We start from the raw sequence: 25,917 nt of genomic DNA, 5'->3' as shown, positions 1-25,917 counted from the left end.
AACAAGTGTTGGTGAGGATGTGGATAGGTTGGAATCCTCATACATTGCTGGTGAAAATGTAAAATGGTGAAGCACTTTGGAAAACAATTTGGAGTTCCTCAAAAAGTTTAAACAGAGTTGCCATATGACCCAGCAATTCCACTTCTAGGTACATACCCAAGAGAAATGAATATATATGTTCACACAAAAATTTGTACAAAATGTTAACAGCAGTATTATTCACAAGAGCCAAAAAGTGGATAACCCACATATCCACTAGCTGATGAATGGACAAAATGTGGTATTTTCAAACACTGGAATATTATTTAGCCATAAAAAGGAATGGAATACTTACATTGATACATGCTACAGTATGGATGAACCTTGAAAACATTGTCAAAAAAGCCAATAACAAAAGACCATGTACTATATTCCATTTATATGAAATATCCAGAATAGGTAAATCTATAGAGACAGGAAGATTTGTTGTTGCCCAGGACGGGGGTGGGGGGTGGGGGGGGTGGATGGTAGTCAGTTGGGTGGTGGGGAGGAGAGGAGATGCCTGGGGAGTAACTACTAATGAGCATAGGATTTCTTTGGGGGTGATAAAAATAATCTAAAACTGATTGTGGCGATGGTTGCACAACTCTGTAAGTATACCAAAACCCACTGAATTGTACACTTTAAATGGGTAAGTGATGTGGTGGTATGTGAATTATAACTCAATAAAGCTATTTAAAAAAAAAAAAAAGGAAACCAAAACATAACAAAACAGAGTTTAGCACTCTTTCCATGGATAAAAGACACTAATTAAAAAAACTGACTGATTTAGCAAAACAAGGGTATTTGGCCTTTATTCCCCTTCCAGACACTGTTGCTTTTAGTTCATTTACAATTTTATCTGCTTATCCCACGTGATACCTAATCAGCGCTCAGAGCCTCAGCAGGAAGTCCACAACAGTTCTTTCAAACAAACTTAAAAAAAAACAGTTTAATAACATTATCTAATAGTGTATTAAAGCATTGCTTTGAGCATTGCTTTATGATCTTAAGCTCCTTGCTTTCCGTTTTGAAATAGCAGAAGGGTTTATACAGGTAATGTAATTTGACTTTACGAAATTTCCTCTTTCATTGAAAAAAAGTCTGTCATATTTAGGACAAACAAATAGTGTTCTTAGGTGTTTTAAATCCCTATGTAATCTACAATAGCTTTATAGGGATTTAAACCACAAAATGTAGTCCCAAACAGAAGAGCAGCACTTATATAAACCAAGTTTGATTTAAATTAAATGAACTTCTTAAAGACCAGTTCAATTGATCACTCATGAATTGTTTACATGCTGTTTTGTTTCTTAATTAGTTTCACGTGTATCCTATTTCATCAACTAGTTCATACAACTCCAACCTACCCCAAACTTTCCTTTCTCAAGATCTAAAACCACACTAATTTATCTCTTAACTATTTTACATATATTAGCTTTTTTTCCAGCCCGCTATGGAAATGTTAAGCTCCTCAAAGGCAAGGATTTTGTGTTAAATGTCAACACCTCAGATATTCCATAATTATCGTGTTTCTCAAGGTTCAAGGCTTAGCCCAGTTCTCCTGTCAAGCTGTGTATATTCATATATGTATAAGTGTGTGTGTATATATCAATATCTATCTCACTTTTACTTCATTTCCAACACATAGGTATATGTTGACTGCCCCCAAATCTCCAAAAACTCTCAATATTCTTCAGAATAACCTCTAAACTCCTTAGTAGGGTTATCAGAATTGTATGCCATCTTCCTCAACCTATTCTTTCTAGTCTGAGCTTCACATGCCAACACACCAATTGCTCAAAGCTCCTCTTGCACAACTTATACTGTCACACCTCCAGGACTCGGCTGTCTCTTAGATTTCTCTCCAGTCTATGAAAGGTCTGTTAATCTTTTAAGGACTGTGTAAAAAGGCATCTTCTCTATGGACTCTTCCTTATCAGAATTAATTTCTCCCTTTGAAGTGTTTGGTATTATACCACTTGTCACGGTGCCTAGGGACATGTCTTTCTCTCCTAATACTACTTTTCTGACATTTGAGACTATTTTATTTCTGTGTGAATCCCTGAACAAAGAACATGTTTGTACCCCCTTCACCTTATACAGAATAATCACTCAATAAATCCTTGTTAGACTGAATTATTCTTAATTTCCACACAACACCAAGAATAGTGTGGGGCACATAGCAGTAACTCAACAAATAGAATAAGTTCTAAGAGAGAGGATTCAAATACTCAGTGACTGATTTTAGTGACAATTAAACTAAAGTGATAGATCTTGACAAAAAAAAAAACTTTATTCTCTAAATTGTTCCTACACTGAAGTAATAGACATTTTAATATACCCAAACAATCAACTGAGTAGTTTCAATATATTTTTATTTTTAGTGGTTCTTCTGGAATCACACTATTTTCACCTGAGGAAAACATGTAAAAGAATTTTGGAAGTCAGATTCTTAGAACATAGATGGATTTTTCACTGTTTATTCAAGATTCATTCAAGCATTTACCATCTGTTAGAACTGTCTCTGAACCAGACCACATACCGAAAAAGGTACTAGATCATAAGATGAGTAAGATATGAGCCCTGCCCTGAAAGTGTTTACAATACCCCAGGGGAAGGATCTCAAAGGAATCTGGGTTTTGGTGCTGGTATAATTAGCTCTATATCGATGAATCTGGAAATTCTTGAAAATGTACTCTCCTAAATTCAGATTACAATATTTATGTTTCAATGTATATTAAAAACAAAGCTATAATGATATTCTATTTAGAAAACCACTTTGGATTTACCAAAATAGCAAAAAAACATAATTAGGTGCTACGAATCAGGACCTGGAACTAAGTTGAGGCATGAGAGATTTCCTACAGTAGCGTTTAAGGAGACACTCACTCTCAGGGTCATGCAAGTGCAGGGTCAGCCTTAAAAAGGATTTTTACCTTTTGCCTCTTTAAATTTTACATTCTAGGCATCTCTCCTGCCTCACCCTAGTTCTGGCCCAGCTATGATTGTTTAAGAAAAGAATAATTTTGTGTTATACTTGGCGTTGTATAATTGGTCCACTCCATAACAAGTGTTTTATAAATTATTTCTGGTTTACCAAAAATAGAACAGTGAAATCATGAGGGATTGAGTTCCTAAGCAAAGAGAGTATGGCTACTTTCTGGAGAAGGGGTAGATACTAAGGGAAAGATGAAATATAATTAGCATACAAAATGATTACCAAGTTAAAAGCTTCCAACTATTCAGATTAGAAGTAATTCTCATACCTAAACCATTCTATTATCTATAACCATTAGCTTATGATTTTGCTGATTTCAGATAACTTCTTATTTGGAATTTTTCTAAGATCAATACCAAATGAACTGAATGAACAGCAATAAAACAACCAGAAAAGTTACATGGCAATATCAATAGTCTTTCAAGACAGATAATTTTGGGTATTAGTACTTGGAGTTTCCTAGTGTAGTATAGATGGTTATTCAGGACCAAATAAGGAAATTCTAAATGCATTTGGTTCACAAGAATATAACTCAATAACTGAAGAAAGCAATAATTTAGTTTTTCTGAAAACCAGTTTCATATTTAGGTACATTAATAAATACAGGGTACATGATAAATAACTTAGAAATAAAAGGCATTGACATCAAGTGGAAAAGGTTTTCCTATTAAATCAAAGTCATGAGAACTTGAAAACATCCTGTCAAGTGTCGGTGCATCTGGTAATTCAATGTTTAGATAAGAGTGTAAAGGAGCTTTCTGAAAAGTTCCGAATACATGTAATGTATAGTAAAGCATCTTCCCCTTTGTTGGCTTAATTCTATTTCTTCTTCTCTACACATGGTAAGGATGTTCAAGAGCTGCCATCCATTTATTTTGGGTTGATGGTAGATTTTTTTCTTCTTTTGTTTTGCTTTAAAATTGAAAATTTTTACCTACCAAAGTGTTAGGTTATTGGAACTAAGAATTTCACATACAGTTCTCAACAGAGCCTTGAAAAGTTCGGTTTTTGTGACTTATTTGTAAAATAAATCCCATATTTGGGATGGTCCCTAAATGAGGTTTTGCATATTCTGCAATAATAACAGCAAAACAAATCATTCCAAGCTGCCATAATGGTGCTAATTGTGTAGAAAGATGTTTTTGCGTTCGAAAATAAGATGGCTGAGGCTGCTTTTAAATAACATGCCTGGATTTCCAAAGTAAAACATTCAAAATCATGAAAAATCTTTTTACCAATGAAAAATGACAATTCTAGGAAAAAACTATTACTCAAAAAAAAAGACCTTAAATGACTTGGTCATCTCCCCTATGTTAAAAATACCTATATTTGTAGATTACATGCAATTTTTCTAGTTATAACTCTTAATTAATGATTTATAAAAAGTTTAAAACACCAAGCCCAAAGAAGTCAAAATATTTTAAATATGTAATTGAAATCAACTCAGAACATAGTTACACTGGATTTATTACTACTGGGCCCCAAACGCTTTTCCTTCCCTAAACATGATTCCCTACACTAACACCGCCATAACAAAGTAAAATCCAAGTTTATGAAATTAAAGTTCATGGAGAGTACTATTCTTCTGGTGACTGAAATCATCACAGAAAATAATTTTCCATTAAAACATTAAGGAATCCCTAAATTAATTTCATTAGAGGCAATGGAAGAATACACATATATACACATGCATACTTTCATTATGCTAGCCATTTTCTTATATAAACCCCATAAAAACATTTTTAACATGTATTGCCCCAAATTTTCATTTTGGATCAGTTACTTAATCTCTGTTGGAGAGATCAAGACTCATAAATAAATTGTATAATCTCACTTTAAAAAAAAAATTGCAATCTAAACTTTTAGTTATCTGATGTCTTGAGTAAACAATTCAGATAAACATTATTCACGCAAACTTTTCTCCATCATTTACTGGGTAATTGTTTAGTCTCTTTGAGTCAGCTTTTTCAGAGTCAAATGTTGAATTACTGTCACTGAAATTTTATAAGATTGCATAAATGTCAGCTATAAATCCTAAAAACCAAACGACACGATGGCAAATTTAAGATCAATTTTTTATTTAAGTATACATATCATAGAAAAGCTTTATCTCATAAAAATATGCCCTATATTAAATAATTTTAAAGATACGTAATTACTTACATATAATGCTTTCAATCTAGTTTATTATCATGAATCCTTTGGTCCCCAAACCTGCCTATGTTTATGCTCCTACTGTTGGATGCAGAATACAACAGCCCCACAGGGAGGGGCAAGAAACAAGGGTACTAGGCAGACCAGTCTCAATTATCATTGACGATGCTGAGAGGCCCTGCATTGTGAACATGTTATTCAAACGTAAACAAGAAAATAAGCTGTATGAGTGACCTTCATGAGGTTTTTCATATAAAGTGAAATATCATATCACTGAAGATTTAATGACTAACAAGCTAGGCCTAAGTTACTTAACTACTTCTGAGTCCTTTGAGGTAACATCAATACCCAGCTTCCAACTTCCACTCTTTAAAATATTTCTCCATTGTGCGCCTGGATCTCAAGGTGCCAACATTCACGGTAGGTATGATTTTCTGCGGCTTCAGCCATTGAACAAAACGTTTCATCTCTGGGTAGCTGCTATGTTCACTATAGGGAATCCCTGCAACACAAAAGACAGTGCCTACTAAAAAATCAAACTAATAAAGAAAACTGCACAAGCCCAAAATAAAATAAAAGAGAAAAGGAAAGCAATCCAGAGTATTTTTGCCAAAAATTCCTTGGTGCTTTTTTTCTGATAACAAAATTTGCTAGTATCTTTTACAAATAATAAATATTAAAATGATACAAAAACTTTTCAACATTAAAAAATTCTATTACTTTGCTATGTAGACACTTAATAATATGCATTTCTATAGATTCTTATTTATAAGTAGGCTTTTCTTTTTAAACAATTCTTCCCTTTAAGCACTTTGCCCACCTATTGATTTCAGGAAAATTCTGGAAGAAATATGAGTAAAATTTAAAGAGTAACAAGCAGAAGACTCTTGATTTCCACGGCAAGTAAGCAGATTCCATCCCCAAGCTTTGTACACATAAAAAGGAAAAAAAAAAATTAAGTACTAAAAATCTCTTTATCTTCTTTACTGAAGATCAAATACCACAGAGAAAGAGGGAGAAAGGGTCCTGTTTTGAGTAAACTAGGATCCAAAAATGTTTCCATCAGCCATTATTGTAATAAGCCAATCTCTGAGGACAATGGTAAACGTCCTTCAAAGATGAAAAAATTAAAGTCAAGTCTGTATCTCTTGCTGTCATCACATCTAATCGACTGTCTTCCTGCTCTTGGTGTCGCAGCGTCATTTAAACTTCCAGGACAAAATGGCACTACCCACCCCTCCTTTCAAGTAGTTCTACAATCTCCCCTACATGTCACTGATCACACATATGGACTGATCTGTATTAGTCTATGTCTATTTACTGAATTAATACTCCTTTATATGCATTTACAACATACTAAAGATACAGGTGTACAGCATGAGGAATGATTTGAACCTGTTAAATTATTAAAGATTCTTTGGTGTCTCTTTTTCCTTGGATCTTAATTTTACTGCTTTTAAAAAAATATAAGGTAATTACAAACATTAAGAGTAAAAAAATTGAATAATTATACCATATATTGAAATGTTTCCTTTGGTCTGGGGAATAATATCCGCCATACTAGTTAACTTGTTAGAATGCGTCCATCCTGTAGGTCGAAAAGCCAAAATCTGATCATATTTCCCACCACACTTCTTCAAATGATTCTGTAAACCCTGTTAAATAAAAACAGGATATTTATTTAATGGTCAGAGAAGATGGGTTATATGGAATAAAACAGAATGACTAAAATGTTACATTGGCACAGTCACGGAGTTTTCACTTGGTGAACATTAACTTGGAAAACCTAGTGCTGTGCTCCCCCCAACAATAAAATCACCTAAAAAAAGATCTTTTCCCCTTTACTTATCTAAAGTTAAACAAGTTTAAGTACATTCTGAGAAAAATAAGATGAGGCAACTTTAAGGATAAGTAATCATGTGTTTTAAAATTACAATTCAGATAGCTACCAAAAACAAACAAAACAAACACCTCTCCAAATCCTACAATTATTAGGATATTAGAGATACTAGCATCTAATACTATCCTTATGAGAGATACTGATATTAACACTGGTAAACATCAATCCAAATATATCCTCATACATATACACCAGTAGAGGACTGACAGATGGATAAAAAGATGGAAATAACTTTATAATGGCATTATACTCAACTCAGACATACATTTTAAGATGCATAGTATCTAGTAGTTCCCTTTTCAAGTGTTTACTCCTTTTCACCCTTTATGCATGAACTAGAATAATTTCAAAACTTTTCACGATGCTATGATCAGAAGTAATATGCTAATAAATCTTGAGGTCGTCATTAGTGAGGTCATCATTAGTGAGGACATTAGGTAAGATTCTCAGAAAATCAATGACAAAGGTTCAACCTTTGAAAGTTAAGAGAAATCCAGATAAAGATAATAATGGCATGAGGGATACAAAAAAACTCTAATACTTTTTGGGCTAAAGATTCAACCCAGAGTGTCAAAGGCTTAGTGTAAATTTATAATAAAATTTTAATTTTATTATAAATAATAAAAAACCTAAACTGTATATAGTGTCATCTTGGATTTCCAGAAGTCTTCTTTTTCTTCTTTAACCATACATACTCCACTGAATTTTTAAAAGATGCTGGTAGGAAGTTCTGAAGAAATCATAAAGACAAATTCACTCACCCATTCATTCAATAAATATCTGTTCCAGTATTAACACCAGGTGCTGATGTCAGAGTGGTCAGTGAGACACAGCCTTCACCTTTTGGAAGCTTACAGCTTAAGGGGAAGACATCAATAAACACCACCTTCTGAGTCTTTTTTTTTTTTTTTTTAATGGAAACCATCTGCCCTTTCCTAACTTTTTAAGACTCTCATCATTCATTATACCATCAGCACCTAGGAACTTACAGATTGATCTCTTCAGAAAGGACTCATTTTTTAGTATAAATTTCTAGAAATGGAAATAGTTGAGGATTTACCCTCTTTTCCATTATTATCCAAGTGGATGAAGAGTGCCAATTTCTCTGAATCTCAGCATAGGAATATTACCTTTTTTAAAAGTACACCAATTTGGTAGAAGACAAACACATCATTTTTTTTTTAATCTTTCTTTTTGATTACTATTTAAAGGTTGAACAGTTTGAGTTCATCAGACATTAAGATTTTACTTGATGAATTAATAATAACTCTTTGATTTCTCTTTTGCATCAAATAATGATCTTTTATTAATTTGTATACCTACCATTAAACAGTCATATTTCTTACCAACTACTGCCCCCCCAAAAAAGTTTAAGTTATAGCTATATAACTAAGTTTTCATTACCATATCCCTGGCCCTGCAAATTTTCAGATTTTTGTCTTACTTAGTCTAGGATCTATTGTAATACTATTTGCTCAATTACTAATCCCTCTCTCTTCCTGTCCTCACAAAGAAAAGGAAATAATAGGAAACAGGTTTGGAGCAATTATACACGTAATATCATAAACTGAGAGTCCAGCTATCAATGCAGGTCATCAAACTTATCCATTCCTATTTGTCTCTGTAAAAACACTTGGGAGAACCCAATCAGAAGTAATTTCATGCTTTTCATGAGACAAATTAGAGTTACCATGAAAACATCATTAATCTGTGCCACAGACAAAAACAGGATATTATCATATAAGCCAAACACACAGAGAAGACTGCCGACAGCCACTAGTCTTTCATTAACCACAACTGCAGAACTACTATCATGAGGAATTTTATTATGATTTAGTCAACATAAAGTCCCTGATCTATGACTTGTCTCTCTGTTTACTGGTAACCAGTTTGTGATTAAAATGCATTCAGTAGATGTCCCTAAAGTTATTTTTTCAGTATGCAAATAATCATCTATAACATTACTGTTATAATGTTTTACCACATCCCATGAATCAGGTTTAAATCAGAGGTGATAGTAAACTACATACTTAATGTATATGAACTTGGGATGTTGAACTAGGTAGCACGAATGGTTTTATTTATAGGGTTTCTAAGTCTTTCAAGCCTGCCTTAGAAACCCTGACAATTGTATCAGGTTTACATTTTCACAAAAAAGTCATTAGCTCTGATACAATAAAACTATTTTTGGGTGGTAAAAAAAATTGGCTTTAAGTACCAACTAAAATATAGTCTTATGGTAACTGTCAGCTTCTACTCCATCTGTGTTCTGAAGATATGAAATTGTAAAAAATGTCATCAATATCTGGTCACTTTCATGGAGGAAGGCGAAGGGCTACTGAACAATACCAACAACCTATGACAAATAGTGGAAATAATACAGGCAATGATTTCAGATATCCCTTTTTTGTTTTTTGTCTTCAAAGCAGGTAACTGCCAGTTTTTTGGGGTTTTTTTTAAGCATACAGTTCAGTGGTTGTTGGTTGTATGACCATCATCACTATCTAATTCTAGAACATCTCATCAGCCCTCCATAAAACACTGTACTCATTAGCAGTCACTCCCCATTCCCTCTCCCTCAAGCCCTGGAAACCACTAATCTACTTACTTCCTCAGATTTACCTATTCTGGATATTTCATATAAATGGAATCACACAATATGCGGCCTTTTGTGTCTGGCTTCTTTCACTTGGCATGTTCTCAATGCTCATTTCATATAGTAGCATGTAGCAGTAATTCATTCCTTTTTACAGCTGAAGAATATGTCTATTTTATGTATATATCACATTTTGCTTATCCATCCATCATTTGATGGACATCTGAGTTGTTTCCAATTTTTTGCTATTATGAATAACGCTGCTGTGAACATTTGTGTAGAAGTGGACATATGTTTTCAATTCTCCTAGGCACATACCTAGGACTGGAATTGCTGGTCATATAGTCACTGCATGTTTAACTTTGAAAGAAATTAGCAAACTGCTTTCTAAAGCAGCTGCACTACTTAACAATCTCATTAGCAACGCATGAGGGTTCCAGTTTCTCCATATCCTCACCAACAATTGGCACTGTCTATCTTTCTTACTATAGCTATCCTTGTGAGTGTAAAGTGGTATCTCACTGTGGTTTTGATTTGCAGTTCCCTGATGGCTAACAGTGTTGATCCTCTTTTTATGTGCTTCTTGGCCATTTGTATACCTTCTCATTCATTCCTTAGCCCTCTGCTGTCACTGGCTTTCTCCAACATCACTTCACTGAAACAGTTCTTGTGCAGGTCATTTTTTCCTTACATGACCTCTCCACAGCATATGGCTCTTTTAAACACTATTCTTGAAAAGGTCTAGTCCCTTCATTTCCATAATATTCTGACTTCCCCACCCCTGTTGTCCCCCTAAATGGATAATTTGTCCAAATGAAACTAAGTTAGCAGGAAATAAGACTGTATTGCATGAAGTAATCTTCATAAAAATTATAAAAATATGCTATACCCTCCGCAGGATATCAGTGTTCATTTTATAATTAACCAACATCCTCATTAGCCTCCATGCAAACTGGATGCCTCTCAAATTTAATATATATATTTCATTTAATCCTCACAAGTATATTTTCAACATATATCAATGTTATAGTGGCTTAATATTATACAGAATAGACCTGAAGAAAAGTAAGAACTCCCTAGAATTCTCCACTCATTTCCCTACTCATCCAGGAAGAATGGAGAACAATCTCAAAATGTTTGAATGACCAGAGAGCTGCACACTTTTCTATTTTTGTTTCTTCCTTTATGACAGTTCTCTAGTTCCTAAACTCCTGGTGGGCATATGAATTACTCTATACAGCTGCACACACACAAAAACTTAAAACATTTAAAATTCCACTTAAAAGATTTTCTAGGGCAAAGTTTACTTTGACTCCACTGTAACTGAATTCCTCTAAGTTAAATGCAAGTAAAATGGGATTCTAGTTTACAGTCATCAGATTGCCTTTTCTAGTTCATCCTAAAAAGACATATCTCTTTTTTTTTTTTTTTTTTTTTTTTTATTCACACACACACACACTGTATTTTATTTTTACAAGACATAAATAGACTGACACCAAGCATTGTACATGGATGACCACAACAAAAGCAACAATGATTGCAATTACCAAACATGAAACACACTCATACTAAAGACATATCTCTTGAATGCTTACCTTAAAATTAATTTGCATCATTGGGAGAAGGTGAACCAGTGAATTGCACATGTCTGTAGTGATGAGGGAATTAATTTCTGGTATATTGAAGCACTGTAATGTGTTATATTTTTCTTTGGACATGCCCACTTTTGAACCTAAAACATCAGCAATGGCTACAGGCAAAGGAAAAGTTTAAAAATAGTAAAATTACAGCTTATGAAAAAAAATAAAATTACAACTTAACTTTAAAATAAGAATTTACCAAATTAAAAGAAATTCAAAACATTCACACTTTTGCCATAATATCTCAAAAAGGCTGAACAGGTTTGTCAGTTAACTATGTGGAATAAATTGTGAGAAAGCCAAGAATTTATTTTTAAAGACCTAGTATTTAAAAATTGCATAAGATGTATGGAAAGAGTTAGAGGGAGGGAAAAAACAAAATTTGGAGGAGTTAAAACCTTAGCTTTATCATTTCACATCTTAATGTTTGACATTATGGGACCACAGTTAAGAAGAAATGGAAGTACTTTGCAAAATGGTACAATACTACGTAGACAAACTGCAGTTACATATCCAAAAATCATTTAGGAACAAAAACTAAAACTGGTCTCAATAATTAATTGATGGTTATCATCAAAGAATGCAGTGAAAGAACTATGCACTAGTCATCTTTCAAAGTTTACTAAAATACTAATGTAGCATGGACTTTTGCTCTATAAACATTTTGTAGATATAAAGGCTACTGTAAACATACTTATCAAATGTTTCCATTAAGTTAAACCTTTCAAAATTTAAATGAATCAAACTCTATCAAATTTTTCTTTCAACTTCAAAGGTAATATTGAACTGTTTCAGGAAATAAATATCAAGTGAAAGAAGAGAGCCTGAACGGGCTTTATGCAAAAAGAATCTGATTTTTATAATACAGTAAATTAGCTACAGCTACCACCCACCTAGGAAGACTTTCTCTTTTCCAATAGAATAAGTGCCACAGACAACAAGAGCACGTGGGTTTAGAGTTAGAGTCTCAAAGGCAGTGTTGACGGCAAACTGGATAACCTCTTGCTGAGACGGAAAAGAGTATTCTGGGCTGCAATATCTGTGATATGGAAATATGGTACTTATTAAAAGAACAAGAAGAAAGTCATAGCATTAAGTTGGATGCTACTTTAGAAAACAAGCTTTAGCAAAATTACATACAACAGCAGTATAGTACATTAACACCACCGCAGTTATCTCACCAGTGCCTGTGGTTAAAATATTTGTTACCAGCTATTGATTATTTATGATGGAACTATACATTTCAATATACCTTTTAAATTATATTTCTTTTATAACCCTCAAATAAAGAAATTGCATTTTTTTTCCTTCAAGAATATTTCTAGGTAGCTATTTTAGCTATGAATTATAAGCCTTAATATCTTCTTTTTTTTTAACCCTAATCCCTATCAAAGGAAATACGATTTATAGGGATTATCTTTTTGGACTAAAGAATTCTGATTTAGTAAAAATATATATATTTTTAAGATAATGAAACTGAACATGAATTTAATGAAGTAGCATTAAATCAAACAGTTAATATTCATCTGGTTGTTATTTTCTTTTAGGAGATATAGAAATATATATAGTATTATGGGACTACAGCAGATCCAGTTGGGTCTACTTCAATACAATAACACCCAATGAAAAATTAACACTAAGACTACTAGTTATAGATATTTGAGATGAAAATTAAGCACTTTTTCACTAAAAATCTCATAAAGTACACACATCAAAGAAATATTTTTCCAATTTTCAAAATTGTTTTTGCTGGTCAGCCATAATTCTTATTATTAAGAAAAGACTTAGTCATATCCCCTATATTCACAAAGACATCAGAATTGTATGTAGAATAGAATAAAGTAACAAAAAAAAGTTTAAAAATAATTATTTTCTTAGTTCACCTAGTATTTAGGTGAATGGAAGAATTAACTATAGTATTAGAAAACCAGTTGTGGAAAGACCATCTCTTACTAAGATATGCCATCCAAACTCACTTCTTCTTGAAACAGGTTGAAATGGTTAACATAATTTCTGACCAACTGATGAGGTATTTTAATATATAAAAGAAGATAATAGTTTATACCATTATGTTTATAGCACTTAGGAATTCAAGGTTGCCACTTATAGATTACCTTTTGGAGAAAGGAACAAAGTAAGTTTGAATATTCAGACAGAATCTCATTCTCTGTTTTTTTCTTCACAATCATGCTTAATTGGGCTTCCCTGGTGGCGCAGTGGTTAAGAATCTGCCTGCCAATGCAGGGGACACGGGTTCGAGCCCTGGTCTGGGAAGATCCCACATGCCGCGGAGCAACTAGGCCCGTGAGCCACAACTACTGAGCCTGCGCGTCTGGAGCCTGTGCTCCGCAACGGGAGAGGCCGCGACAGTGAGAGGCCCGCGCACCGCGATGAAGAGTGGCCCCCGCTTGCCGCAACTGGAGAGAGCCCTCGCACAGAAACGAAGACCCAGCACAGCCAAAAATAAATAAATAAATTAATTAATTTAAAAAAAAAAAAAAAAAGAAAAAAAAAATCATGCTTAATAGTTACACAGACACTTTGAAAGGATAACTTTAAAAGGCGTTTTCCTAAAGTTTGCTCCCAAATTTTTCATCCTTGTTTCAGTAACAAGATTTTTACATAAACCATATTTTCAAAAGGATATTACATAAAAATTGAGCTGGAGTCAGTTGAGCCATGCAATCCAAAATTTGTTCTCAAGTATGTATTTTTTCAAAGAGCATCCACCTGATAAATACTTAAAATGATAATTGACAATAAGCCGTCATTTGACTAACTAAGCAAAAGGTCAAATTATTCGTAACATGCGGGGCAAATGCTGTTGGTGGAAAAAAGAAGGACACAAACAAAGTTTCTCTTACGTTGTATCTAAGTAAAGTGTGTGGACTTTCTGGCCTGCAAGAAGAGAACGTTCCATGGTGGGATCTGCTCTGAAGTCTCCAGTGTGTAGTATGACATAACCGTTAGGAAGATAAAAAAGGATCATGACAGCACCTGGACAGCTGAACACAAACATTTCAAAGGAATATTCTTAACACAGGCAAAGCATCTAAAGAAAGAGTGTTCATTTCAACATCAACAAGTTAATATACTTTATTAGCTGACCACAATGACATAGCATTGTACTACAAAGGTATGCAGCATTTTAACTTAAGGAAATTTATGTCACACACACACACAAAATGGTGTGCAGGAAAGGGTTAATTCAGCAGGCCAGTGTTGTGCAAACTCCACAGGTCCCCAAGAAAGGCCTGTCCTTAGGAATAGTCATTGGCTGGCCCTTGGGAGATAAGTTTTGAGTCCTTGAAATATGCTGCCTGCTAAGAGTGTTTTGTATGCCTGACACATTGGGCCATGTGTTACTAGTTTGATAAGTTAGTTTATGTTAACAGTGTGATCTATGGTGAATATCTGTCTTTGCTCTAGGGGACTGGCGTCTGAGTAGCCCAGGTCAATCAGCATGGGTGTGGCATGTGTACATGATTGACCCTCAATAAAAAACCCTGGATACCAAGGCTCAGCTGAGCTTCCCTGGTTGGCCACACCTCCTACGTGTTGTTACACACTGTTGCTGGGAGAATTAAGCACATCTGTGCCACTCCACTAGAAGAGGACACCTCGAAACTTGCACCTGGTTTCTCCTGGATTTGCCTCCATTTGCCTTTTTCCCTTTGCTGATTTTAATCTGTACCCATTCACTGTGATAAGCTGTAACCACAAATAAAACAGCTTTTCTGTGTCCTGTGAGTCCTTCTGGTGAACCATTGAGCCTCAAGGTGGTCTTGGGAACCCCTGACACAATGGGGTTTGGAAATTACTGCCGAAACACAGAGAATTTTCATTTTAAATTCTAGGAAAACACAGGTAATAATTACAATTGTAATTAAAAACTTGCCCTTATCTCCCTGACCCCAAAATTCAGGCCCCGATGACTTCACTAGAGATTTTCCACCAAACAGGGAAGAAATAAAAATAATTACTACATGACACCTTTTAGAAAATAGAGGAAGGAATATTTCATGAGACCAGTATTACTCTGATATCAAAATAAGACAAAAGTGTAGTTAAAAAAAACCCTATAGACCAATATACTTTTTAAAACAGACACAAAATTCCTTAACAAAATATTAGCATATCAAATCCAGCTATATATTTTGAAAAAGGGTAATACATGAAGACCAAGTGGGGTTTATCTCAGTAATGCAAGGCTGGTTTAAGTCCATCTTTGTCATTTACCACATTAACATTATAGAGGACAAAAGTTGTATTATCACCTCATTAGATGCCAAAGAAACATTTGACAAAATTCAACACCCATTCATGATTACAAACTCCCAGCAGAATAGGAATAGAAGGGATTTTTCTCAACCTGATAAAAGGCATCTATGAAAAACCTATTGCTAACATCATGCTTAACGGAGAAAGACTGAAAGCGTTCCCCTTAAGATCAAGAACATGGCAATATGTCTGCTCACATCACTCCTATTCAACACTGTATTGAAAGCATAATCCCGTACAATAAATAAGAGGGGGCTTCCCTGGTGGCGCAGTGGTTGAGAGTCTGCCTGCTAATGCAGGGGACACGGGTTCGAGCCCTGGTCTGGGAGGATCCCACGTGCCACGGAGCGGCTGGGCCCGTGAGCCACAACTGCTGAGCCTGCGCGTCTGGAGCCTGTGCCCCGCAACGGGAGGGGCCGCGATGGTGAAAGGCCCGCGCACCGCGATGAAGAGCGGTCCCCGCACCGCGATGAAGAGTGGCTCCCGCTTGCCTCAACTAGAGAAGGCCCTCGCATGAACCGAAGACCCAACACAGCCAAAAATAAAATAAAATAAATAAATAAAGTAGCTATAAAAAAGAAAAGTGCTTTAAAAAAAAAAAAAAAAAAAAAAAAAAAAAAACCACCTCCCCGGGTGGTTCTCACGTGAAAAAAAAAAAGAGAAAAAATATCATTCTAAATGGAAAGAAAGAAGTAAAAGGAAAGCATCTTTATTTGTGGATGACATATGTAGAAAATTTTCAAGAATCTACAAAAAACCTACAACAACTAATGAGCAAGCTTAGCAAGGTCTCAGGATACAAGATCAATAAACAAAAATTGGTTGTCCAACAAGAAGTGAATGGAAAAAATAATTGTATTGTGTCCATACAATAGATAGTACTCAGTAATTAAAAGGAACACACAACAGCATGAATGAATCTCAAAAACATGAGGAGTGACAGAAGCCAGATACAAAACAGAAGATAGTATATGATTTCATTTAGATGAATCCCTACTAAAGACAAATCTAATCCATAGTCATAGAAAACAAATCAATGGTTTCCTGGGTCAGAGTCGGGGCTGGGGATTGACTGGGAAGGAGCACAAGGAAAACTTCTGTGGTGGGGAATATTTTCCACATTTTATTGTGGTGGGAATTACATGGGTGTTTACTTTTGTCAAAATTCAGCAAAGATTTAAAGTGGGTCCATTTTATTTATGTAAATTGTACCTCAATAAAGTTGACCAAAAAAAAAAAAAATCAGAACCTGAGTTATCATAATTGGTGATTAAAAAAATAAACAGCAGCAAAGTTAGCAGACAAAAACTTATAGGCAACCTGAAAAAAATAACAGGCCTGGATTTTAGGAAACCTAGGTTTAGTCTTAAATTTAATTCTCTAGGCATCTACGATCTCTAAGGTACATAAGGCTAACATTCTATGGAAATTATAAAGATGCATAGCTGACTGACAGTTACATTTTGGCAATGTGAATCCTGGCAGTACTTTACATTTAAAAAAATGAGGGAAGAAGAAAAACAATTTCCAAGAAAAAAATCTTCCAAGACTTTAGTATCAAAAACCTAAAGGATTTCTTAAAGGAAAAAAAAAAAAAACCCTCTAGAATCTGAATGGAGTACCAGCTGTTAATTTGTACCAGCTGTTAATTTATATAAGTGATATTAAAGAAAATGGCAAAAGGTTATCTCTTAAAGCACAGCAGCAATATGTTAAAAGATTTAAAAAAAAAATAAGATGGAGTCTCATGTAAAGCATAGTAATTTAAACTGCATTAAAAAATGGGTTAGAGAACACTTAGAGAATCTCTCTACATTTAATCTTTGATCCTGTAATTGGGTATATTATTTTTCAAAAGGAGAAACACATTTTACTTAAGTGTTTCTTATCTTACTTAAATAAGACATTTATGAAATATCAAGCATAATAGTTCCAATAAAAAGTTCTTAAATAGCCATGCAATGTGTTTTCCTTTTGAATATTTAAAAATAGGGTATTACTAAGGTAACTTTAATACTTACTGATTGGCATCTAGCAGAACAACCTTGACACCATTCACTATACATTCAGTGTCTGTTGGCAATGGATGGATATACTGTTCTTGCACGTGAAGTTTGCTCTTCAACAAATTGCCAGTTATCTGCAAAAGAGGATGTGCTTATTGCTGATACATTAAAACATTAAATATGTCTTTTATTTCATATCTAGTTTAGAACCCAAACATCTTAATAATCTCCTGGTTCTCCCACTTATATTCATGTAAACCCTCCAGAATGCCCGGAAGAACTTTCTAAAATGACTGTGTCACAACTCTGCTTAAACAGTGTCACTGATTCTCCCTCACCTGTAAAAAGTCCATTATCTCCATCATGTCATACAAAACCCTTCATGATCTGCCCCCTACCCATTTCTGTGGATTTATCTCCTGTTATTTCCTATCTTGTCTTTAGTGATTGTGAATTATCTGAAGTTCCTGGAATGGGCATACTTCTTAGGTGTCTGTGCCTTTACACAAACTCTTCTCTACCCGGAAGGCTCTCTCCTCTTTCCTCTGCCTTGTTCTGAAATGAGACAGACCTGCGTTCAAATTCTGACTCTGCCATTACTAGCTCTGTGACTTGGGGCATGCCACTTAACCTCTCCAAGCCTCAGCTGCTTCATTAATAAAAAGAAGATAATTCAAGAATGCTTGAGGATAAAATCAAATTCTAGCCAAAGTCCTTAGTAGTACACATTAAAATGCTCACCTTTTAATAATTAGTTCAAGGTATCTCTTTCACCGTGAAACTTTTTCTAACCTTAGCCTAGGACACAGTAAAGCCCCGCTTCTCCCTCCTTTTAGGCATTCTGTTCACTTTTCTATTACAATACAGATCCCATTGCGGTACTATTTGTGAATGTGTAGCCTGAAAGCTCCTTGAAGTTAGGTATTTTGCCTTGAGTATCTTTTTAGGCACTCAGTAAATATTTACTGAATGAAACTTACGTGTTTCAGTACATCATGAGGTATCAATATTTATTGTTTCCACATAATAAAGCATAATTTAAAAAATCTATTGTAACTATTGACAATAACTCATTTAATTTTAGAATCTCAATGTGGAGTGTTTTTTCATATATTTTCTAGAAGAAGGATAGATCTTACAATCTTAATTACCTTTTTTTAACCAGGCTGGTTAGAAATTCACTGCATTCTACAGATTCAGGATTTAGAATACTAAAACTTACCTCACTACAATAAACAGGAAACGTGAAGTTTTTAGACAATCCAGCATAATGATCAGAATGAAAATGTGTGAGAAAATAGGCCGTGCAACCTTCAACCAATCCATACTGAAAGGCATCGACTGTAAAGCCAGTTCCTACAATGAAAACACCAACACAGCTGCTTGAGCAATAGCTAACTAAGTAAAAGCAACCTAATTTGCTTATATAGCAAACCCTCTGACACCTTTACATCTCATTTCCAACTTAACTTTACATTTTAATTTAAAAATCTACACCACATAAATTCAGCAAAAGGTGATACTAGAGACGAAAATGAGTCTTATAATAAGCTTCCATTAAATATCCCAGTATAGGCTTTTTAATGAATAACTGTACAAAAAAAATTAAAAATACTAAGCTACAAATGAGTTACTTTTTTGTTTTGCTGAATGTTTTCACAATACTTACTGGGCACCTAAAATCCTTTACTTCTGCAAAACAGCAAAAGGAGAATGCTAACTTTCTTTTAAAACATGAATTCTCAATGGGGGTGATATTGGTATGCTTCTAAGGGGCAAAAATGGTTAATGACCCAAATAATCTAATGGCCCTCCAAAGGGCCACAGTACAATAACAGATAAACAGGGTATCTGTAGTATTTGAATTTCATTGTGGGAGGTGGGGAGGAGGAAGGGAAACAAACAAACAAACAAAAAGCCTAAAAAGGCTCCTTAGAGGAGCAATAATGAAAAAAACAAAAGATTGAGCTGTTCTGAAATTTGTTCATGAGAAAAAACAAGTGCGCTGACTGTGATATGCAGGTAAATAAACATACCTCCACAGTTCTACGGAGGCCTATCCACACATGGCCCACTAATTCTGGGCTCACTTAAAATACAGAAAATTAATCAAAATAATTATTAAAAACAGAACTGGTACTATGATGTACATAAATGCTTTTCTTTACATAAATATTTTGAACAAATTATATTGAATAGATTTAGAATATCAAAAAAGCATATTAAAAAATTTTTCTGAAACCAAGTATATTTGGGTAGTTTTATATTCTTTTCAGAAGAAGGGTACCTGTTTTCTTCAATAATAAAATTCATTTTACTACACATTTTCCTACTAACTCATCTATGAAGACATGAGAAATTATAAGAACATGAAAAGACTGAGAAACTAAGTTATGATATGGTTTAAAAATGTTTAGCATTTATTATGACCTGTATAACCTGTGACATTTTCCTTCTTTGAAGCTATTTAGTACTTGCATTTTTCTTAAGTGCTTAGAGACTGTTGTTATGGTTACTTACAGAGAGCCTTTCCTCCTTCTGTATTAAGCTGATCTATATGAATCTTTGTCAGATCTGTAATATCTATCTAAATAGTATAGTACCTTATATATAGAATATGTTTAATAAAAGTTTGCTGAATTGAATGGAGTAAAAAAGATTAAATAGGAAAAAAAATCTGTTGCAGGCCGATGAGGTATAAAAAGTAAACACACACAAAAAAATTGTTTCACACACACATAACACGGGCAATGAACATGTAATTCAAAAAAGTTGCGTCTTCGTAGATATAGTAAGCCTTGATATTTCAACTTACCAGGTATTTTCTTATAGAATGGACATGTCCTTTTCCTTAATTCTCCTGCATTCGATGACTCTGGGATTTTCGTGTTCCCTCTCTGCAGCCTGCCATGAGCTGATTTTATGAAGACTCTGTCTTTCCTTAACTTGACTGTTCCAGGTTCTGTCTTGTTACGGTGACCTGAACTCTTCTGATGTACTCCTTCCTGCAGTGAATCTGACTTTTTAAGTCTCTTTCTTTGATGCTGTGACCTCTTACGAGAAAGTTCCACAGAGGGCTGACTCTCACTTAAATTATTTGCCTCTAATTCTAAATCACTTAAAGATTTTTCTCTTTTCCTCTTGCACTGCCGGGACCTCTTTTCATTAGGACTTACAACTGTATTTAAGTTCATCCCTTCTAATGCACTTTCCACCAGCAATTTCTCTTCTTTTCTTTTGGGTGGTAGTCCAAAATACACACCTATATCCATTTGCTTCATTACCTTAGTAGAAGGTTGTGATGCATTACACTTAGGGCCAGATGGCAATATTTTCAAAGACTTAGCAGCAGTAGGTGTACTAGAAAATATCGCTGTATTTAAAGCTGTAACTTTACTGTCTAGCATACCATCTAATGCCTTTCTACAGAAACATGCTGAGTTTGTATTGTGCTTAGCATTGAAATTCTTACTTGATAATTCTCTAGTTTTACTTTGGGTTGGTTGGAAAGAATGACACCCTCCTCGCTGGCTTTCAAAAGGTTTTGACATTTTACTCTTAAGTAACGGAAGAGAAAGTTGATTGTAAACAGCTGATTCTTCAATTACCTGTTTCTCTTTATTTGATTGAGATGAGTGAAATTCTGGCTCATCAGGTTTTGCTTTAGTGGCTTGGTAACTAGAAGTAAACCTCTCTGCTAATGCGGGTGGAAACAATATAAAATCATCATCAGTATATGCTGGACCATCACGTAAAATAATACTCTTACTTTGGAAAGTAAGTTGAGATGAATCATTTAGAGTGTTGCATTTATACAGTTCTTCATCGTATTTCTCCTGAGTTAAGAAGCTATCCATTTCAGGGCAGCTCTCCTCCTGGTCCTTCAGTAAAGGGTCATGGAGTTTTTTAGACAAAGTGGAGCTATTTTCATCTTCTTCTAGGCTGCCATCTTTAGAGCTTTCCGTAAAGAATAGTTCCTGTTGTGAATCATCCAGCTTTTCACCTGTATCATAAGTTTCTTCATCACTTTGAAGTGGAGAATAGGAGATTTCACAGTTGCTAAAGTCATTTTCTGGCAATGTCAAATTTATGTGTTCTGGGCTGTTTTGACTGTCTAATTCTTCAGCAAGAGGCAAACCAAATCCTACCAGTTTGTCATCATTAACAAGTCCTGTAAATTGTGGGACTTGTTGGGAAGTTTGGATATTTGTTGAAGAGGAAACCTTTTTATCAGTTTCAGTTGGAGACTGAGATTTTCTTAGACATTGTGTCACTAACAAGGGATCAGTTGAAACATTTTTTTTTAAGTTATCTGTTTGTTTCTGATATGGAGACCATCTTTCCTTAAGGCTACAAAGAAAGCCTGAATTAGTCTCACTGAAACTCCCACCTGACTCATGGGATGGATCGCTGAAAGGACAATTACTAGCCCTGCTTTGAGCTAGCAGGAGATGAGTGTATCTCTTGTAATGAGAAGGAATTGTTGAGGAACACTGAAGAGCATCAGGACACTCTGAAAATTTTAATAAAGAAAAAAGTATTACTGGATCAAAGCACAGACTAAGCTTTGACAGTATTAGCACTATAAATTAACATGTAAGTGGAAAGTCATCAGTCCAACTTTGAGGCTTTAGGACAATAGCTATCTTTATACAAACAAAAAATTAGCACACAATAACAGTAATCCAGTATGGTTTTGCAAGGTGCTAGTTATTATTTTTAAATCAATATATTCTTTTAAATTTCTTTTCAAATACTCTTTTCCCCCAAAAAAATTTAAGACTAACACCTATTTCTCCCCACTAAAAACTTTCACAAATATGAGCTCCTCCAAAATGCACGTCATGCTTGCACTAGTTATTTCTTAAACAGGTGCTACAAATTGATCCCATCAGTTTCACTACGTCACTATTGCTCAAGCAATAAAGAGTAGAGAAGGCTGGTATGTCTCTCACAGACTAAAGTTCTATCTCAATTTTTATCTTATCAGGCAACGCATACGTATGACAGTTGCAGTACCAAATTAGGTTCCATTATTTAATATTCACACTGTATATGAAACAGTAATAGCAATCTTAATTAGAGCTGTTCATACCCTAAACATTTTAGGCTCTGTTCTAAGATTTGAAATTCAATTTGATAAACTGGTTAATAATAAGGCTTTAATAATCTGGAAACTATTCCCTGTCATACCATTATGACTGAGAAACAGTCTGTAAAGAATCTTGGCATACCCCACCCCTTGTATGTTCATTTCCAGGCCTGTCAAAAAATGATCCCCCGCCCCCAAAAAAGATGTCACATTAAACTGGAGACTTCATTGCTTAAAAATTAACTTAAAACCACCTCATAAAAGTATATGTTATAGAATAAAATTCAATTCAAGAAGAATCCACCTGAGATTATCCATTCAAAGGAGTTTAATCAGTGAAAAAACCAAGAGAAAAACTCTTTGAGGTGGTTTCATCTATAAGACATTTCACCCTGAGAGCTCACCATGGGATTCCAACTGCCATTTCTGACTTTCAAGCCACTGAAAAACAAATTACTAGCATTTGAGGAGGTCTTCTCTGCTGTATAAGGCTAGTGCCAATATTTTTAAAGTTATTTTGCATCTTCATGCAGTACTTTAAAATGAGAACTAGAAGTTGATAATAAAACGTCTTCTGAATCATAGTTAACACGAAAGCCATACTGAATATTATTTTTATTTTACTGAATTTTGATTCTTTGAGATTTAAAAATTTATGTCTGGTATATATAACTTTTAAATAATCAAATCATCAATAACAACTCATTCTCCATATACTACAAGTAGGATTTTCTACATATTAAACACGATATTTATTATATAGTTTAAATGATAACAGAAACATAGTATTACTTCAGTTCTCATTTGGCACAATTTTATTTATTAGAATCTTAATAACCAAACACTCCTTCCTAGTTCTTCTTTCTGTCTATTAGCATGATGACCCCAACACAGCCGTACTTAGAAGGCTGGACTACATTCATGATTCTCTAAAAGTCTGTTTCATAAAAGATGATAAAATGGGCAAGCTGTTTAGCTTTTAAGAACCCTCATCTATCAGATATCAATACCACCTACCTTATGCAGGTGAAAATATCTAGCATAATATGTGCTCAATTAACATTTATGAAAAATCACAGATTTTTAGAGACTCTTATGAAACAGTAAAATGCATTTAAACTGTTTTCAAGTTGGCAACATTCTTTACAATTCTACTATTGACTGTTATCTTTTTACCCTTCACAAGAAGCGTAACAATGCATTACCTTGTTTCCTTCTACAGTTAAGTCATTTATACTTTGAGTATCTCATCTCACTTTTGGTTTACGGCTTACCTGGCTTGTTTCACCGGACTGATATGTCTGGCCTAATGCAGGTCTTTTTGACTATTTAGAGTCCACTATCTTTTTTGGAATCTTACCTGTTTCGGAGACTGGTATGGAATCCAAACACTCAAAAACATGCCAGCGAGGTGTTTGACCTAGCAAGGAGGAAAAAGGCATCTGGCAGTTTGGACAGTACCCATCATAAACTGGTCGTATCTTCGGAGACACGTGTTTGTTTTTGTGAGTCCTACAGTGCTTTCCTGGAGTGGCCTCCCTGTCTTGGCACTGCTGAACACCATCTCCACAACTAGAGTTCTGACTGGAAACGACAGAAGTCTGACTGTCTGTTTCTCCAAGGCACGTTTCGGGGGCCTTAACCTTCTTTTTACCTTCTACAGTTCTTTTTTTATTTCTGTTTCGTTTTGACTGGTATTGTCCATCTGTTGCTTTTTCAACAGATTTTGGAATATTCTCAGAGCAATTATTTGCATGTACTGGTTTGGGTTTTCTTTTGGATTTGTATTCCCAGATGTCTTGTTCCAGAAAAGCATCCTCTAACATGGCAAAATGATTTTGATCATTAAAGAAGCACTAATCTTAAGTAAATTGAGGGTCTATGTCTTGTTACAAAATTTTTAAATGGAATTATTTTGCTCAGGAAAAAAAAGGTAACAAAAAACCCACCAACTTGATGGGAATCTAAAGCTCTGATAATGAATATATTGGCAAACTACAAACCTTATACCTGAGAACACTTGCTGTTTCATTTACAGCACAATAAAATTAACATCTGAGTTTTAAATTGTGTGTATTTCATTCAGGTATCTTGGCTTTTTCCAGGACTTGATTCATAAAAAGTAGTATCAGTAATACTTTGAACACTAAACCCCAATGGGAAGTATAGGTTTTACAGTTTAATCTTAGAAGGAGCTTCGTAAAATTGTTCTAAAGCTCCTGTCAGTTCTCTTTCAACTGGACAATTGTCCAAATAATTCACAAATCCAACCACAGTCCCTGGGCAACTGGCTCAGCAGGTGTTCCAAACACTTAATGGCTACTAGTTTGCTAGTAACACTAGTCACACCATAATCAAATGTGTGTGATTGGTAAAAAAAAAAAAACACGCGCCCTTATCCGTGACTGGTGGATATTCGACAACTTCAGTTTCCTGGGTCAATCCAGTATCTTCCTCCAGCGGCAATGAACAAACACTGCACAATGAACAAACAAAATTCAAGTACGTGAAGTTGTGCTTGCACTGAGGCCACCCACACTCCTAACTCCAGACCGCAGAGGTGGTCTGCCTGAAGGCGATCAGCTCTCTCTCCAGCAGCCTCAAAACCAAGCTTCATCTGCCTGATGCCTCCCACCGGCTCGACCCCCTCTTTGGGCATTAGAGGCTGCAAGGCCAGCGGAGTGGGCCCTCACCCCCTCCAGGGAAGAGAGCGAGGGAGCTGCCAGCACAGCTCGCTCCACAAAAGCCATCAGTGCTCTCCACTTCTGAAGACAGAGGCTGGGCCCTCAGGGATCCCCGCGGCCGCCCACCTGCCACCCTCGCCCCTCGGGAGTAGCTGCAGCTGCGTCCGCTCCCATCGTGCCCCCTCCCCCTGCTTGGCTGACAATCTATTCGCACCTGCACTTCCATCACTGCGGGGTAACAAAATGCTGCGTTTGCGTATAAGCCAAGGCCATTGGCTAGTCACTCCCAACTTTAAAAAGCCTACTCCTTTACCTTTCGTGCCGTGGCGGGAACAGCTTCGCTTTCCCAATGCTGTGTCGAATCGGCTGATCCTGGCCTAAACGTGAGACTTTAAAAAGAAAAAAAGTTAGGGCCCTTTTAAATCCTACGGATTTATTTTGGTTTGTTTTAGTTCTAAAACCTGCTCATTTCCAAAGTGAAGGGTGGGGAATTGTTTTCTTGGAGCTTCTCGAACGCTGGCCCAAAAGCCTTTTCCATGTTGAAT

General features: G+C 35.2%; 1 protein-coding gene across 2 annotated transcripts; it reads right to left on the bottom strand.

The window, feature by feature from the left end:
* Positions 1 to 5,084: 5,084 nt before the first annotated feature.
* DCLRE1A (DNA cross-link repair 1A) lies at positions 5,085 to 25,912 on the bottom strand. 2 transcript variants are annotated; one of them, XM_036828311.1, is made up of 10 exons: positions 25,686 to 25,912; positions 24,049 to 25,164; positions 20,412 to 22,109; positions 18,819 to 18,952; positions 17,612 to 17,730; positions 14,174 to 14,314; positions 12,203 to 12,348; positions 11,265 to 11,419; positions 6,687 to 6,828; positions 5,085 to 5,675 (listed from the first exon to the last, which is right to left on the bottom strand). In XM_036828311.1, exons 2-10 carry the CDS (start codon positions 24,512 to 24,514, stop codon positions 5,515 to 5,517), a joined length of 3,162 nt encoding a protein of 1,053 aa, XP_036684206.1. In that variant the 5' UTR covers positions 24,515 to 25,164; positions 25,686 to 25,912; the 3' UTR covers positions 5,085 to 5,514. The 2 variants fall into 2 exon arrangements, with proteins under 2 accessions (XP_036684206.1, XP_036684207.1); XM_036828312.1 differs by lacking the exon at positions 25,686 to 25,912 and adding an exon at positions 25,587 to 25,674 and having other exon boundaries at positions 5,130 to 5,675.
* Between the last annotated feature and the right edge of the window lie 5 nt (positions 25,913 to 25,917).

This window comes from Balaenoptera musculus, chromosome 16 (genome assembly GCF_009873245.2).
Source record: "Balaenoptera musculus isolate JJ_BM4_2016_0621 chromosome 16, mBalMus1.pri.v3, whole genome shotgun sequence".
NCBI classification, from domain to species: domain Eukaryota; kingdom Metazoa; phylum Chordata; class Mammalia; order Artiodactyla; family Balaenopteridae; genus Balaenoptera; species Balaenoptera musculus.
Note: the sequence above shows the minus strand (reverse complement) of the source record. Positions and strands in the feature narration are given on the sequence as shown.

Coding starts and splice junctions, on each gene's coding strand:
- DCLRE1A (XM_036828311.1), bottom strand. CDS start 24,514: ATGTTAGAGGATGCTTTTCTGGAACAAGACATCTGGGAATACAAATCC. Junction 18,953..20,411: donor ATTCTATAAGAAAATACCTG/GTAAGTTGAAAT, acceptor TTTTCATTGTAG/GAACTGGCTTTACAGTCGAT. Junction 12,349..14,173: donor ACACTTTACTTAGATACAAC/GTAAGAGAAACT, acceptor TCCATATCACAG/ATATTGCAGCCCAGAATACT.